The 18,505-nt window shown below is 45.6% G+C and overlaps 1 protein-coding gene across 1 annotated transcript in view; it reads right to left on the bottom strand.

Annotated features, from left to right (window-relative positions):
• Positions 1 to 18,505, bottom strand: part of LOC311123942 (dedicator of cytokinesis protein 1-like) — a gene marked incomplete at both ends in the record, with an annotated part of 47,274 nt that overhangs the window by 13,236 nt on the left and 15,533 nt on the right. Inside the window, 5 exons of the mRNA XM_084198157.1 lie at positions 50 to 122; positions 252 to 350; positions 8,096 to 8,220; positions 9,409 to 9,534; positions 16,051 to 16,130. Of these exons, the coding sequence (XP_084054283.1) occupies positions 50 to 122; positions 252 to 350; positions 8,096 to 8,220; positions 9,409 to 9,534; positions 16,051 to 16,130 (503 nt within the window). The remainder of the gene's footprint in view (positions 1 to 49; positions 123 to 251; positions 351 to 8,095; positions 8,221 to 9,408; positions 9,535 to 16,050; positions 16,131 to 18,505) is intronic.

Below are 18,505 nucleotides of genomic sequence, written 5' to 3' on the forward strand. Positions count from 1 at the left end.
ATTAAATAAAGTAATTAAAGACCTTAAAAACATTCATATTTGTACTTACATTCTTGAGATGACCGGTGACGGAAGGTGAATCGCAGGTGGCTTCGGTTCACGTCTTCAATTGGGATGGCAACCTTGAGGTTAAACAGTAAGGCAGGAGACAGGCAGCTCAATGGAACTCAATGCATCTCAAATTAAAGTACACACATGCACACACACACACACACACACTCACAAACACACAAGGGTACAGACAGACTAACCTTGATGGTTTCAAACCAGCGTGGCTGTTTGACCTGGTAGTAGATGACAGACTGGTACTCCAAGATGTCCTCGTCTCCAGCACCAGGGTACATCACATTCTGAACCAGAGAGAGAGGTGGATATGGAGAAGGTATTTGAATATAATAATAATATTATTATATACCATTTAGCAGATGCTTTAATCCAAAGCTACTTAAAGTTATCCATGCATACATTTTACATACGGGTGGTCCCTGGAATCAAACCACTATCCTGTAAGAGCCATGCTCTACTGACTGAGTTACAGAGGACCAAGAGCCATGCTCTACTGAGTTACAGAGGACCAAGAGCCATGCTCTACTGAGTTACAGAGGACCAAGAGCCATTCTCTACTGAGTTACAGAGGACCAAAAGCCATGCTCTACCAACTGAGTTACAGAGGACCAAGAGCCATTCTCTACTGAGTTACAGAGGACCAAGAGCCATGCTCTACTGAGTTACAGAGGACCAAGAGCCATGCTCTACCAACTGAGTTACAGAGGACCAAGAGCCATGCTCTACTGAGTTACAGAGGACCAAGAGCCATGCTCTACTGAGTTACAGAGGACCAAGAGCCATGCTCTACCAACTGAGTTACAGAGGACCAAGAGCCATGCTCTACCAACTGAGTTACAGAGGACCAAGAGCCATGCTCTACTAAGTTACAGAGGACCAAGAGCCATGCTCTACTGAATTACAGAGGACCAAGAGCCATGCTCTACTGAGTTACAGAGGACCAAAAGCCATGCTCTACCAACTGAGTTACAGAGGACCAAGAGCCATGCTCTACTGAGTTACAGAGGACCAAGAGTCATGCTCTACTGAGTTACAGAGGACCAAGAGCCATGCTCTACTGAGTTACAGAGGACCAAGAGCCATGCTCTACTGAGTTACAGAGGACCAAGAGCCATGCTCTACTAACTGAGTTACAGAGGACCAAGAGCCATGCTCTACTGAGTTACAGAGGACCAAGAGCCATTCTCTACTGAGTTACAGAGGACCAAGAGCCATGCTCTACTAACTGAGTTACAGAGGACCAAGAGCCATGCTCTACTAACTGAGTTACAGAGGACCAAGAGCCATGCTCTACCAACTGAGTTACAGAGGACCAAGAGCCATGCTCTACCAACTGAGTTACAGAGGACCAAGTGCCATGCTCTACTGAGTTACAGAGGACCAAGAGCCATGCTCTACTGAGTTACAGAGGACCAAGAGCCATGCTCTACTGAGTTACAGAGGACCAAGAGCCATGCTCTACTGAGTTACAGAGGACCAAGAGCCATGCTCTACTGAGTTACAGAGGACCAAGAGCCATGCTCTACTGAGTTACAGAGGACCAAGAGCCATGCTCTACTGAGTTACAGAGGACCAAGAGCCATGCTCTACTGAGTTACAGAGGACCAAGAGCCATGCTCTACCAACTGAGTTACAGAGGACCAAGAGCCATGCTCTACTGAGTTACAGAGGACCAAGAGCCATGCTCTACTGAGTTACAGAGGACCAAGAGCCATGCTCTACTGAGTTACAGAGGACCAAGAGCCATTCTCTACCAACTGAGTTATAGAGGACCAAGAGCCATGCTCTACCAACTGAGTTACAGAGGACCAAGAGCCATGCTCTACTAACTGAGTTACAGAGGACCAAGAGCCATGCTCTACTAACTGAGTTACAGAGGACCAAGAGCCATGCTCTACCAACTGAGTTACAGAGGACCAAGAGCCATGCTCTACTGAGTTACAGAGGACCAAGAGCCATGCTCTACTAACTGAGTTACAGAGGACCAAGAGCCATGCTCTACTAACTGAGTTACAGAGGACCAAGAGCCATGCTCTACTAACTGAGTTACAGAGGACCAAGAGCCATGCTCTACTAACTGAGTTACAGAGGACCAAGAGCCATGCTCTACCAACTGAGTTACAGAGGACCAAGAGCCATGCTCTACTGAGTTACAGAGGACCAAGAGCCATGCTCTACTAACTGAGTTACAGAGGACCAAGAGCCATGCTCTACTAACTGAGTTACAGAGGACCAAGAGCCATGCTCTACCAACTGAGTTACAGAGGACCAAGAGCCATGCTCTACTAACTGAGTTACAGAGGACCAAGAGCCATGCTCTACTGAGTTACAGAGGACCAAGAGCCATGCTCTACCAACTGAGTTACAGAGGACCAAGAGCCATGCTCTACTGAGTTACAGAGGACCCAGAGCCATGCTCTACTGAGTTACAGAGGACCAAGAGCCATGCTCTACTGAGTTCCAGAGGACCAAGAGCCATGCTCTACCAACTGAGTTACAGAGGACCAAGAGCCATGCTCTACTGAGTTACAGAGGACCAAGAGCCATGCTCTACCAACTGAGTTACAGAGGATCAAGAGCCATGCTCTACTGAGTTACAGAGGACCAAGAGCCATGCTCTACTGAGTTACAGAGGACCAAGAGCCATGCTCTACCTACTGAATTACAGAGGACCAAGAGCCATGCTCTACCTACTGAGTTACAGAGGACCAAGAGCCATGCTCTACCAACTGAGTTACAGAGGACCAAGAGCCATGCTCTACTGAGTTACAGAGGACCAAGAGCCATGCTCTACTGAGTTACAGAGGACCAAGAGCCATGCTCTACTGAGTTACAGAGGACCAAGAGCCATGCTCTACCAACTGAGTTACAGAGGACCAAGAGCCATGCTCTACTGAGTTACAGAGGACCAAGAGCCATGCTCTACTGAGTTACAGAGGACCAAGAGCCATGCTCTACTGAGTTACAGAGGACCCAGAGCCATGCTCTACTAACTGAGTTACAGAGGACCAAGAGCCATGCGCTACTGAGTTACAGAGGACCAAGAGCCATGCTCTACTGAGTTACAGAGGACCAAGAGCCATTCTCTACCTACTGAGTTACAGAGGACCAAGAGCCATGCTCTACTGAGTTACAGAGGACCACGAGCAGGAGATGAGTGAGTGATGAAGGTGATTGATTACTCTGACGATAACACAGGACAACACATAAAACACAGGACAACACAACACAGGACAACACAACACAACACAGGACAACACAACACAGGACAGGACAACACAACACAGGACAACACAACACAGGACAACACAACACAGGACAACACAACACAGGACAACACAACACAGGACAACACAACACAACACAGGACAACACAACACAACACAGGACAACAACACAACACAGGACAACAACACAACACAGGACAACACAACACAACACAGGACAACACAACACAGGACAACACAACACAACACAGGACAACACAACACAACACAGGACAACACAACACAACACAGGACAACACAAGACAAGACAACAACACAACAACAAGACAACACAACACAACACAGGACAACACCACAACACAGGCCAACACAACACAGGCCAACACAACACAGGCCAACACAACACAGGACAACACAACACAACACAGGACAACACAAGACAACACAACACAGGACAATACAACACAATACAACACAGGACAACACAACACAACACAACACAGGACAACACAGAACACAAGACAACACAACACAAGACAGGACAACACAATACAACACAACACAACACAGGACAACACAACACAGGACAACAACACAACACAGGACAACACAACACAGGACAGGACAACACAACACAACACAGGACAACAACACAACACAACACAGGACAACACACCACAGGACAACACACCACAGGACAACACACCACAGGACAACACAGTACAGGACAACACAACACAACACAGGACAACACCACAGGACAACACACCACAGGACAGGACAACACAGTACAACACAGGACAACACAACACAGGCCAACACAACACAGGACAACACAACACAGGACAACATGTACATATATGAGTATAGTATGGATATGGGCTGAACCATAAAGTATTTCTATTCAAAATGACAGACTCATGTGGTTGCTATCCTAATTATGTCCCTGGCATTATCATTACTTTGAGAGCACACCGTAAAGCACATGTAGTATGTTTTCACATTAAATAGCACAACCTCCATATATCCTCATTGGGCTGTCTTAATGCTAAGGCTGTGTTAATATAAAGCATGAACTCCAGCCAGCCTGTCTATTCAACCAACCGTAACTCCCCAGAAAACACCCTGCTTAATTAGAAATATATGACTAATTAAATATTAAATTGAGCACTACTGCCTTTGCTGCTGCAGTGTGTGTGTGTGTGTGTGTGTGTGTGTGTGTGTGTGTGTGTGTGTGTTGCTGGAGAGACCAGCTGGTGCTACAGGTCCAGACAGGTCATTAGCTTCCCGTAGCGGATCCCTGTAAACCACTGGGGGGTCAGGTCCTCACTGTAAACCACTGGGGGGGTCAGGTCCTCACTGTAAACCACTGGGGGGTCAGGGTCTCGCTGTAAACCACTGGGGGGGTCAGGTCCTCACTGTAAACCACTGGGGGGTCAGGTCCTCGCTGTAAACCACTGGGGGGGTCAGGGTCTCGCTGTAAACCACTGGGGGGGGGGGGGGGTCAGGGTCTCGCTGTAAACCACTGGGGGGGTCAGGTCCTCACTGTAAACCACTGGGGGGTCAGGTCCTCGCTGTAAACCACTGGGGGGGTCAGGACCTCACTGTAAACCACTGGGGGGGGGGGGGGGGGGGGGTCAGGGTCTCGCTGTAAACCACTGGGGGGGTCAGGTCCTCACTGTAAACCACTGGGGGGTCAGGTCCTCACTGTAAACCACTGGGGGGTCAGGTCCTCACTGTAAACCACTGGGGGGTCAGGACCTTACTGTAAACCACTGGGGGGGGGGGGGGGGTCAGGGTCTCGCTGTAAACCACTGGGGGGGTCAGTGTAAAACTGCAAGTTTTTCTCTCTGCCCCATGGCAAAGTCAAAGGGGTGTATGGATGTGGGTACGCAGACCCATGAGCCACTGCGGCCCCTCATGATGAGTTCAGTTTTTTTGTGGCCCCCACCACCATCAAAGATGCCCATCCCTGCTCTAAACCAATTACAACCTGCTGAGAGCACCGTTCAGCCAATCTAAATCCGGTGGTGTAAAGTACTTAAGTAAAAATACTTTAAAGTACTACTTAAGGAGTTTTGGGGGGAGGGGGGTATCTGTACTTTACTATTTAGATTTTTGACTACTTTTACTTCACTACATTCCAAAAGAAAATATTGTACTTTTTACTGTGGTCCTCTGTAGCTCAGCTGGTAGAGCACGGCGCTTGTAACGCCAAGGTAGTGGGTTCGATCCCCGGGACCACCCATACACAAAAATGTATGCACGCATGACTGTAAGTCGCTTTGGATAAAAGCGTCTGCTAAATGGCATATTATATTATTATTATTATTACTCCATACATTTTCCTTGACACCCAAACGTACTCGTTACATTTTCAATGCTTAGCAGGACAGGAAAATGGTCCAATTATCACACTTATCAAGAGAACACGTGCTTCGTTTGTAAATTATGTCTGAATGTTGGAATGTGCCCCTGGATATCCATAAATTAAAAAAAAAACAAGAAAATGTTGCTGTCTGGTTTGCCTAATATAAGGAATTTGAAATTATTTATACTTTTATTTTTACTTTTGATACTTAAGTATGTTTTAGTAATTACAATTACTTTTGATAAGTATATTTTAAAACAAATACTTTTAGAATTTTTTTTTAAAGTAGAAATTTACTGGGTGACTTTTACTTGAGTCATTTTCTATTGAGGTTTCTTTACTTTTCCTCAAGTATGACAATTGGGTACTTTTTCCACCACTGTCTAAATCAAAGCCTTCCCCGGGGAGGAGTCAGTGAGATGAGAGAGAGAAAAGAGTCTTGTAAAGTTACACCTGGAGTGAGAACCTGGAAGCTCCTTCACTACTAGGACAATACGGTCTTAATCAATGCCTCGGCAGATCCTTTCTCCCTCTATCTTCTGTTCATTCCTCTTCTCTCTAACCCATCTGGTTAAATACAGTGGGGAGAACAAGTATTTGATCCCCTGCTGATTTTGTACGTTTGCCCACTGACAAACAAATGATCAATCTATAATTTTAATGGTAGGTTTATTTGAACAGTGAGAGACAGAATAACAACAACAAAATCCAGAAAAACGCAGGTCGAAAATGTTATAAATTGATTTGCATTTTAAATGAGGGAAATAAGTATTTGACCCCCTCTCAATCAGAAAGATTTCTGGCTCCCAGTGGCCTAGCCAGTCTCCAGACCTTAATCCCATAGAAAATCTGTGGAGGGAGCTGAAGGTTCGAGTTACCAAACGTCAGCCTCGAAACCTTAATGACTTGGAGAAGATCTGCAAAGAGGAGTGGGACAAAATCCCTCCTGAGATGTGTGCAAACCTGGTGGCCAACTACAAGAAACGTCTGACCTCTGTGATTGCCAACAAGGGTTTTGCCACCAAGTACTAAGTACTAAGGGGTCAAATACTTATTTCCCTCATTAAAATGCAAATCAATTTATAACATTTTTGACATTCGTTTTTCTGGATTTTTTTTGTTTTGTTATTCTGTCTCTCACTGTTAAATTAAACCTACCATTAAAATTATAGACTTATCATGTCTTTGTCAGTGGGCAAACGTACAAAATCAGCAGGGGATCAAATACTTTTTCCCCCTCACTGTATCTAATGAAGGGAGGGCTCTGAGGATGATTTCTCCACCTCTGTGTTGCAGGGAGCTAATGGGTCTAAAGGATGAAAATGTCTGTATTACAATAGAAGATATGAGACTTGGGGGGGGGGGGGGGGGGGGGGGGGTGAAGAGAGGTGTGTGGGGGGGGGGTCTGGGCAGCAGAGTTTCAGGCTCCTGATTCCACTCCTCCAGCCCCAGAGAGATTGGAGGGATGTGGTGTGAGAAAGAAGAGATGATATCCTGGATGAGAAGATGAGACTTCCTCCTATTGGGGAAGCAAGAGATCAGCAGCATAGAGAGTCATCAGCCTCAGCTGCAGCAAATTATGCATTTAGTTCCAGATTGGAGGAAAAACACAGCATGTGGCAATGATTAGGCCCTAGCCTCTACCGCCTAGCTCAGCCCAGACTCTGGAAGAGATGTTGGAGACACGCACCATGATTATACGCAAATGAAGCAGCTCTGAAGTGTGTCTGTGTCTGTGATTTATATGCAAATGAAGCAGCCTTGAAGTGTCTGTCGTGGTGATGATGAGATGGGTTGGGCTGAGCCTGCTGGCAAGCACTGTGCAACACTGAAGCATTGGTAGTTTTACGATGTTATTCACTGAGTGGACAAAACAGTAGCAACACCTGCTCTTTCCATGACAGACGATCCCGGTAAATCAAATCAAATTGTATTTGACACATGCGCCGAATACAATCCAGGTGAAAGCTATGATCCCTTATTGATGTCACTTGTTAAATCCACTTCAAATCAGTGTAGATGAAGGGGAGGAGACCGGTTAAAGAAGGATAGTCATTTGTCTGCTGTTCACAAACAATCAGGGCAATTTCAGTTTGAAAGTATATATTTTTTTGAATTGGTGGACTACAGTAAGCTGATACCCAATAATTGAGAAATAGCAGTCAGGTCCGGTCAGCCCTCTTAATCACAGGCTTTGGCTTTCCCCAGTGAGAGCTGAACTACACCACGTCAAACCTCTAGAAAATGGACCACGACGTGGACAGAACTTTCCCCAGTGAGAGCTGCACTACACCACGTCAAACCTCTAGAAAATGGACCACGACGTGGACAGAACAAGATCTAAAAAGCAGTGAGACTAACACCCATTCGTTAGTCAGTACCTCCACTTTCTTTCCGTCCTGTGTGTGCGTGCGTGCGTGTCTCTCAATACCTCCAGTTTCTTTCCGTCCTCGTCGTAGACTGTCATGGTGACCTCTACATTCTTGGGGGTGGACTTGCTGCCTTTATCAAACTCTCCCTGGACCAGGGTTACGTAGATATCGTTACGCACATCACCTAAGGGGAAACACAGACAGGGCTAATGAGGACACACACCTCACTGACAAAGGGACGTGTTCTGACTTCAGACCTACATGCATAATGTGGATTTTCACATACGGCTCCCATTGAAGTCAATGAATGATGGATCAGAAAGAAATGACTGTTGCACATGGGCCAGAAAGTCAGAAAACCGCCCAAAATGACTTCATATACTTTCAGTACATAATTTTAAGTTTCAGAGGCAGGAAAGGGATGTATTTATCTATATGGCCTTTATTTAACCAACTTAGTCATTGAGATAGTAATAATGATTTGATAAATGGATAAAGCCCTGTCTAAAGTCCCAATCTGGCCCCAGTGGCCCCAAGTCACAGTAGGAACCAGATAGAGTCTTTAGGACCCAACACCGGAGTAAATCTCACAGTGGAAAGGGGGCATGATATTACCCGGCATGATGATCTCTGAAAGGATCATGATATTACCCGGCATGATGATCTCTGAAAGGATCATGATATTACCCGGCATGATGATCTCTGAAAGGATCATGATACTACCCGGCATGATGATCTCTGAAAGGATCATGATATTACCCGGCATGATGATCTCTGAAAGGATCATGATACTACCCGGCATGATGATCTCTGAAAGGATCATGATACTACCCGGCATGATGATCTCTGAAAGGATCATGATATTACCCGGCATGATGATCTCTGGGAAGGATCATGATATTACCTGGCATGATGATCTCTGAAAGGATCATGATACTACCTGGCATGATGATCTCTGAAAGGATCATGATATTACCTGGCATGATGATCTCTGAAAGGATCATGATACTACCTGGCATGATGATCTCTGAAAGGATCATGATATTACCTGGCATGATGATCTCTGAAAGGATCATGATACTACCTGGCATGATGATCTCTGAAAGGATCATGATACTACCTGGCATGATGATCTCTGAAAGGATCATGATACTACCTGGCATGATGATCTCTGAAAGGATCATGATACTACCTGGCATGATGATCTCTGAAAGGATCATGATACTACCTGGCATGATGATCTCTGAAAGGATCATGATACTACCTGGCATGATGATCTCTGAAAGGATCATGATACTACCTGGCATGATGATCTCTGAAAGGATCATGATACTACCTGGCATGATGATCTCTGAAAGGATCATGATATTACCTGGCATGATGATCTCTGGGAAGCCCATCTTGCGGGCTACGGCTGTAGAACGGTCAACCAGGTGAGGGAAGTCCTTCCTGATCTGATGGATATCACCTGGAAGCAGCTTCAGAGTCACCCACAGACCTGGGAACAGGGAATATGATATATGATCAATCAAAATCAGAGCAGCTTCGGGGTAACCCACAGATCTGGGAACAGGGAATATGATATATAATCTATCAAATCAGAGCAGCTTCAGAGTCACAAACATACCTGGGAACAGGGAGGGAGGGAGTAGAGACTGTTGTTAAGGAAGCTATTGCCCTTGGCTAATACCAACATATTAAGTTCTCAGTGGCAATCTCCATTTCTCCCTCAGTATGACAACCAAGACAAATTGCTGAAAGGCAAGAAGTCTAATATGCCAGCAGGAGCAAGTCACACAATCTTTCTTCAGGAAAATTACCCTTTCTAGTTTGCAAAGAGGCATTTCTATGGCAGCTCATAGTTCGACACTGTTCCAAATACAAAGCTGAAATTAATACTTTTCATTTGGTCAGTGTCTAACTGCTTCCTTCCTTAAGGAAATGTGGGGCATATCAGGTAGAACATTTAAATTGTTCTAGAACAGAGCACGGACCAGCAGTTTTAACATCGTCAGGTAATTGGGCAGTAGACAGAAGCTACGTCCCCAAATGGCACCCCTGTTCCCCATGTAGTGCACTACTTTTGACCATGGCCCGTAGTTCACTATGTAGGGAAAAGGGTGCCATTTGGAACCCACCCAGAGAAAGCCTGGGACTTGGCAACAGGGGAGGTCAGTCTGTCTGTGGGTCTCCTTTTAAACCACCAGAGGGGGAACTTCATATTTCTAAGTAATTTGACCTAACTGGGTCCTGTGGTTCTGTACTGGTTGGACTGGTCTACCTACCTACCTACCACCTTGAGACTATTTGATAAGACAGACACATTTTATGGGTATGACTTCACACACGGTCTTGGAAACAAACAGAGAAACACAAAGACAGAAACACACACACACACACACACACACACATAAACAAACAAGAGAAACACACACAAACTGTCTCACAAACATACCGACAAACACACACACACACACACATTCCTTCATTTGATCCTTATCACATGGCCACTGTCATTCAACATTCAATAAGACTGTTAACATGTAAAACCATGGGGGATAACCCTCACTGGGCAGTATTACATCAGTGGTCACCAACCGGTCGATCGGGATTGACTGGTCCATCTCCAAGACATTCCTAACCCATCACCAAACATTTCTGTAAAAAACCCAACGATAGAGCCTTGTGTTCCTAGTATTTGTATTCGTTTTCGCTTTGTTGGTGGTAGGTGCACTTGATTCAGCAGCCCTAGCACCGGGAAGACAAAGTGTCCCCATTTTGAACCGCTTAACCGGCAGGCCCAGAGAGCAAATCAAGTGCACCTATAGGCCTACCACTGGCCAAATCAGATAGCTCAGATTTTTTGTATTTGTATTTATTATGGATCCCCATTAGTTCCTGCCAAGTCAGCAGCTACTCTTCCTGGGGTTTATTATGGATCCCCATTAGTTCCTGCCAAGTCAGCAGCTACTCTTCCTGGGGTTTATTATGGATCCCCATTAGTTCCTGCCAAGGCAGCAGCTACTGTTCCTGGGGTTTATTATGGATCCCCATTAGTTCCTGCCAAGTCAGCAGCTACTCTTCCTGGGGTTTATTATGGATCCCCATTAGTTCCTGCCAAGTCAGCAGCTACTCTTCCTGGGGTTTATTATGGATCCCCATTAGTTCCTGCCAAGTCAGCAGCTACTCTTCCTGGGGTTTATTATGGATCCCCATTAGTTCCTGCCAAGGCAGCAGCTACTCTTCCTGGGGTTTATTATGGATCCCCATTAGTTCCTGCCAAGGCAGCAGCTACTCTTCCTGGGGTTTATTATGGATCCCCATTAGTTCCTGCCAAGGCAGCAGCTACTCTTCCTGGGGTTTATTATGGATCCCCATTAGTTCCTGCCAAGGCAGCAGCTACTCTTCCTGGGGTTTATTATGGATCCCCATTAGTTCCTGCCAAGGCAGCAGCTACTCTTCCTGGGGTTTATTATGGATCCCCATTAGTTCCTGCCAAGGCAGCAGCTACTCTTCCTGGGGTTTATTATGGATCCCCATTAGTTCCTGCCAAGGCAGCAGCTACTCTTCCTGGGGTTTATTATGGATCCCCATTAGCTCCTGCCAAGTCAGCAGCTACTCTTCCTGGTGTTTATTATGGATCCCCATTAGTTCCTGCCAAGTCAGCAGCTACTCTTCCTGGTGTTTATTATGGATCCCCATTAGTTCCTGCCAAGTCAGCAGCTACTCTTCCTGGGGTTTATTATGGATCCCCATTAGTTCCTGCCAAGGCAGCAGCTACTCTTCCTGGGGTTTATTATGGATCCCCATTAGTTCCTGCCAAGTCAGCAGCTACTCTTCCTGGGGTTTATTATGGATCCCCATTAGCTCCTGCCAAGTCAGCAGCTACTCTTCATGGGGTCCAAACATATTAAAGCACTTACATTACATATAAAACAAAATATAAAACAGTACATCATATATCATTATTACACCACTACATATCTACAATACAAAATGTTTAATACAACAATATCACAATGTGTGCGTATGCATGTGTCTATACCCTTGTGTGTGACTCTTCACAGTCCCCGTTGTTCCAGAAGTTTTTAAAACCTGTTTTTAAAAAATGTGATTCTACTGCTTGCATCAGTTACCTGATGTGGAATAGAGTTCCATGTAGTCATGGCTCTATGTAGTACTGTGCGCCTCCCATAGTCTGTTCTGGACTTGGAGGCTGTGAAGAGACCTCTGGTGGCATGTCTTGTGGGGTATGCATGGGTTTCCGAGCTGTGTGATAGTAGTTTAAACAGACTGCTCGGCACATTCAGCTTGTCAACACCTCTTACAAAAACAAGTAGTGATGAAGTCAATCTCTCTTCCACTTTGAGCAAGGAGAGACTGACATGCATGTCATTAATGTTAGCTCTCCGTGTACTTTTAAGGGCCAGCTGTGCTGCCCTGTTCTGAGCCAACTGCAATTTTCCCAAGTCCCTCTTTGTGCCACCTGACCACACGACTGAACAGTAGTCCAGGTGTGACAAAACTAGGGCCTGTAGGACCTGCCTTGTTGATAGTGTTGTAAAGAAGGCAGAGCAGCGCTTAATTATGGACATACTTCTCCCCATTTTAGCTACTGTTGTATCAATATGCTTTGACCATGACAGTCTACAATCCAGGGTTACTCCAAGCAGTTTAGTCTCCTCAACTTGCTCAATTTCAACATTATTCATTACGAGATGTAGTTGAGGTTTAGGGTTTAGTGAATTATTTGACCCAAATACAATGTTTTTAGTTTTGGAAATATTCAGGACTAACTTATTCCTTGCCACCCATTCTGAAACTAACTGCAGCTCTTTGTTAAGTGTTGCAGTCATTTCAGTCGCTGTAGTAGCTGACGTGTATAGTGTTGAGTCATCCGCATACATAGACACTCAAAGCCAGTGGCATGTCGTTAGTAAAGATTGAAAAAAGCAAGGGGCCTAGACAGCTGCCCTGGGGAATTCCTGATTCTACCTGGATTATGTTGGAGAGGCTTCCATTAAAGAACACCCTCTGTGTTCTGTTAGACAAGTAACTCTTCATCCACAATATAGCAGGGGGTGTAAAGCCATAACAAATACGTTTTTCCAGCAGCAGACTATGATCGATAATGTCAAAAGCCACACTGAAGTCTAACAAAACAGCCCCCACAATCTTTTCATCATCAATTTCTCTCAGCCAATCATCAGTCATTTGTGTAAGTGCTGTGCTTGTTGAATGTCCTTCTCTATAAGCATGCTGAAAGTTTGTTGTCAATTTGTTTACTGTAAAATAGCATTGTATCTGGTCAAACACAATTTTTTCCAGTAGTTTACTAAGGGTTGGTAACAGGCTGATTGGTCGGCTATTTGAGCCAATAAAGGGGGCTTTACTATTCTTAGGTAGCGGAATGACTTTTGCTTCACTCCAAACCTGGGGGCACACTCATTCTAGTAGGCTTAAATTGAAAATATGGCAAATAGGAGTACAATATAGTCCGTTATTACCCTCAGTAATTTTCCATCCAAGTTGTCAGACCCTGGTGGCTTGTCATTGTTAATAGACAGCAATACTTTTTTCACCTCTTCCACACTCACTTTCTGGAATTCAAAATTACAATGCCTGTCTTTCATAATTTGGTCAGATATACTTGGATGTGTAGTGTCAGTAATTGTTGATGGCATGTCATGCCTAAGTTTGCTAATCTTACCAATGAAAAAAAGTATTAAAGTAGTTGGCAATATCAGTTGGTTTTGTGATGAATGAGCCATCTGATTCAATAAATGATGGAGCTGAGTTTGCCTTTTTTCCCAAAATGTCATTTAAGGTGCTCCAAAGCTTTTTTACTATAATTCTTTATGTCATTTATCTGTTTCATAGTGTTGTTTCTTCTTCTTTTATTCAGTTTAGTCACATGATTTCTCCATTTGCAATACGTTTGCCAATCGGTTGCGCAACCAGATTTATTTGCCATTCATTTTGCCTCATCCCTCTCAACCATATAATTTTTCGATTCCAGATCACAGTGTCTGCACAGTTTCCTCGAAGCCATAGACTGGGAGAAACCATTAGTAGAGAGAGACTCAACGAATACAGCAAAGAGCTGCTGTTTTTATGAGTAAGTTTAAGTTGTTATTCAACACTGTCAACACTTTGTTCAACACTTTTATAAAGACATAAAATGTGTGTCCTCCCTACTTCCCCTCACGCTACAACAAGCACTGCAGCTGTAATGAATCAGTATAGCAAAGTGTTCCGATAAGCTTGCGTTGTTATTATTAGTATCAAGGAATATACTTTTTTTTTTTTATATCGAGGAATATTTCCCTTTCTCTGGTCATAGGGGTAACAACATGAATTGGTGCATGAGGCAGAAATAACGCAGTGCGACTTGAGTTTCGCCAACGGCCGGAAGACTGTCCCCCCTTTTCTCAGCGGAGGGAGGGAGAGAGGAGGGACGGCGCCTCACCGCTGCTCCCTACCACCCCTCAGACTGACCATTAGATGCAGTCCATCAGTCCAATAATAAAAATAATTTAAAAAAGCTAATGATTATGCTCACTCAGCTGTGCCTCACAAGTAATACAACACATGATCTATTACCAGTGTGATTATAGAACTCATTTTTTTTTTAAATGTAATTTCTAAATAGTCTGAGAAGAACAACATTGGCAGGACAATTCAAGCAAAGCCAATACGCAGTGATAATGTATTGGGGTCTATAGCCTACTGCACAAACCTCATTGCTACAGAACTGTTTTTAAATGGTTAATGTTGCATAGGCTTACGTTTTTTTAAGTCAATGTTTTGACTCAGAACGTGATCTTTACTCAGAAAAGCTTGGTGACCACTGTTCTACATGGTCCATAATAAAGTACGGTCACCCTCCCCTCTCTGCAGGCTGTTGAAAGCCTTTTGATTTGGGAGTGTGACCGACGCCAACACCACTGCGCTCTGTGTGTCACCCTGGCCGAACACACACACACACACACACACACACACACACACACACACACACACACACACACAGCTGCTTCCTCACTGCGCTCTGTGTGTCACCCTGGCCGAACACACACACACACACACACACACACACACACACACACCTGCTTCCTCACTGTGCTCTGTGTGTCACCAGGGCCAGGGATGACTGAGTGGATCTGACATTTAGTACATTTAAATTTTAGTCATTTAGCAGACGCTCTTACCCAGAGCGACTTACAGGAGCAATTAGGGTTAAGTGCCTTGCTCAAGGGCACATCGACAGATTTTTCACCTAGTCGGCTCGGGGGATTAGAACCAGCGACCTTTCGGTTACTGGCACTACGCTCTTAACCACTAAGCTACCTGCCGCCCCATGTTCATCCAACATGACTATACCACAGAGAATGTTCTCCTCCCTCTGGGGCTACTCTACTGAGCGATGGTAAGTACATCAAAGGGCTGTTACACCAGCTATTAATACACTTAGGGGGGTGATTTACTAAGACATCTACAATATGGTAAGATACCATGTGATTTACTAAGACATCTACAGTATGGTAAGATACCATGTGATTTACTAAGACATCTACAGTATGGTAAGATACCATGTGATTTACTAAGACATCTACAGTATGGTCAAATGGCCTGTCATCCCTTAGTCAGACCCCAGGCCTTTCAACCCTTAGTCAGACCCCAGGCCTTTCAACCCTTAGTCAGACCCCAGGCCTTTCAACCCTTAGTCAGACCCCAGGCCTTTCAACCCTTAGTCAGACCCCAGGCCTTTCAACCCTTAGTCAGACCCCAGGCCTTTCATATCATTCCTCCCTGCACAGTAACTTTAAATTGTCCTTTGTGATTGGCCTCCTTGGACCAAGTACCCCAGGCATATTGTATTACATATATTGTTTATCATATTGTATATCATATTGTATTGTCTATCACACAGTAACATCATCCAACAGCATCTCCCTGCCCTCCCAAAGTACCTCTCTAAGCATCTCATCCCTCCCTCTCTGTACAGTAACTTTACCTTGTCCCTTGTGGTTGACCTCCTTGGCGGCGATGACCTTGTTGATGACGGTCTGGAGAAAGTCGCTCTCCCCCGCCACCCTGGGTGAAAAACGGGAGATGTTCAGCTGCCTGTGGCGAAGCATGGCATCATCCAACGCTAGCCTGGAGTAGGCACATGACAGGCACAACACCAAAGGGAGAGGAGGGCAGAGAGAGAGAGCAGAGGAGAGAGAGAGAGAGAGGGAGAAGACAGAAGAAGAGAAGGGTGGAGGAAGAGTAACACACCAAACAGTGATGCAAAATGCAGTGACGGAGACAGAGACGTGTTAGATTACAGTAGTGGAGCAGGACGGGGAACCAACAGGACAGAGACGTGTTAGATTACAGTAGTGGAGCAGGACGGGGAACCAACAGGACAGAGACGTGTTAGATTACAGTAGAGGAGCAGGACGGGGAACCAACAGGACAGAGACGTGTTAGATTACAGTAGCGGAGCAGGACGGGGAACCAACAGGACAGAGACGTGTTAGATTACAGTAGCGGAGCAGGACGGGGAACCAACAGGACAGAGACGTGTTAGATTACAGTAGCGGAGCAGGACGGGGAACCAACAGGACAGAGACGTGTTAGATTACAGTAGTGGAGCAGGACGGGGAACCAACATGACAGAGACGTGTTAGATTACAGTAGTGGAGCAGGACGGGGAACCAACATGACAGAGACGTGTTAGATTACAGTAGTGGAGCAGGACGGGGAACCAACAGGACAGAGACGTGTTAGATTACAGTAGTGGAGCAGGACGGGGAACCAACAGGACAGAGACGTGTTAGATTACAGTAGTGGAGCAGGACGGGGAACCAACAGGACAGAGACGTGTTAGATTACAGTAGAGACGTGTTAGATTACAGTAGTGGAGCAGGACGGGGAACCAACAGGACAGAGACGTGTTAGATTACAGTAGAGACGTGTTAGATTACAGTAGCGGAGCAGGACGGGGAACCAACAGGATAGAGACGTGTTAGATTACAGTAGAGACGTGTTAGATTACAGTAGAGACGTGTTAGATTACAGTAGTGGAGCAGGATGGGGAACCAACATGACAGAGACGTGTTAGATTACAGTAGTGGAGCAGGACGGGGAACCAACATGACAGAGACGTGTTAGATTACAGTAGTGGAGCAGGACGGGGAACCAACAGGACAGAGACGTGTTAGATTACAGTAGTGGAGCAGGACGGGGAACCAACAGGACAGAGACGTGTTAGATTACAGCAGGACGGGGAACCAACAGGACAGAGACGTGTTAGATTACAGTAGTGGAGCGGGACGGGGAACCAACAGGACAGAGACGTGTTAGATTACAGTAGTGGAGCAGGATGGGGAACCAACGTTAAGGAAGGAAACAGACAGAAGAGATCATGGTTTAGGACATGGTGCCAGCCAACTCTAGTGCCCTTCTAGTAACAAAGCAAGAGAGTGAAGCAAAGGTCTCTCAGTTTACTACCCCCTTCACCTCCATTTCTAATGAATTCAGGAAGTGGTGGAACCTAGATAGCCAGAGAGTTGACATAGATTAAGTAAAGGACAACTAAAACAGGTGTTTTTTTCAGTGCTAGTGTACAGAGTCTAGGGCAGAGTCTAGGGCAGAGACTAGGGCAGAGTCTAGTGTACAGAGTCTAGTGTACAGAGTCTAGGGCAGAGTCTAGTGTACAGAGTCTAGGGCAGAGTCTAGTGTACAGAGTCTAGTGTACAGAGTCTAGGGCAGAGTCTAGTGTACAGAGTCTAGGGCAGAGTCTAGTGTACAGAGTCTAGGGCAGAGTCTAGGGCAGAGTCTAGTGTACAGAGTCTAGGGCAGAGTCTAGTGTACAGAGTCTAGGGCAGAGTCTAGTGTACAGAGTCTAGGGCAAAGTCTAGTGTACAGAGTCTAGGGAAGAGTCTAGGGCAGAGTCTAGGGCAGAGTCTAGGGCAGAGTCTAGGGCAGAGTCTAGGGCAGAGTCTAGTGTACAGAGTCTAGGGCAGAGTCTAGTGTACAGAGTCTAGGGCAGAGTCTAGGGCAGAGTCTAGTGTACAGAGTCTAGGGCAGAGTCTAGTGTACAGAGTCTAGGGCAGAGTCTAGTGTACAGAGTCTAGGGCAGAGTCTAGGGCAGAGTCTAGGGCAGAGTCTAGGGCAGAGTCTAGGGCAGAGTCTAGGGCAGAGTCTAGGGCAGAGAGAGAGACAGATTGATTGAGAGTAGCACTGATACAGTACTGAGCATCAGAAAGCAGCAGGTGTGGTTTGAGAAGCTAGGGAGAGTCACGTGTGTGGCAGCTGCTGAGAGAGCTCAGAGAAACAGACGTGGGGCGTTAAAACAAGTGTAGGAAAAATAATGTAGCTAGGACCAGTGTAGCTGGGACCAGTGTAGCTAGGACCAGTGTAGCTAGAACCAGTGTAGCTAGGCCCAGTGTAGCTAGGACCAGTGTAGCTAGGACCAGTGT

The sequence above is a fragment of the Coregonus lavaretus genome (assembly GCF_964263955.1).
Source record: "Coregonus lavaretus genome assembly, contig: HAP1_SCAFFOLD_4673, whole genome shotgun sequence".
Classification (NCBI taxonomy): domain Eukaryota; kingdom Metazoa; phylum Chordata; class Actinopteri; order Salmoniformes; family Salmonidae; genus Coregonus; species Coregonus lavaretus.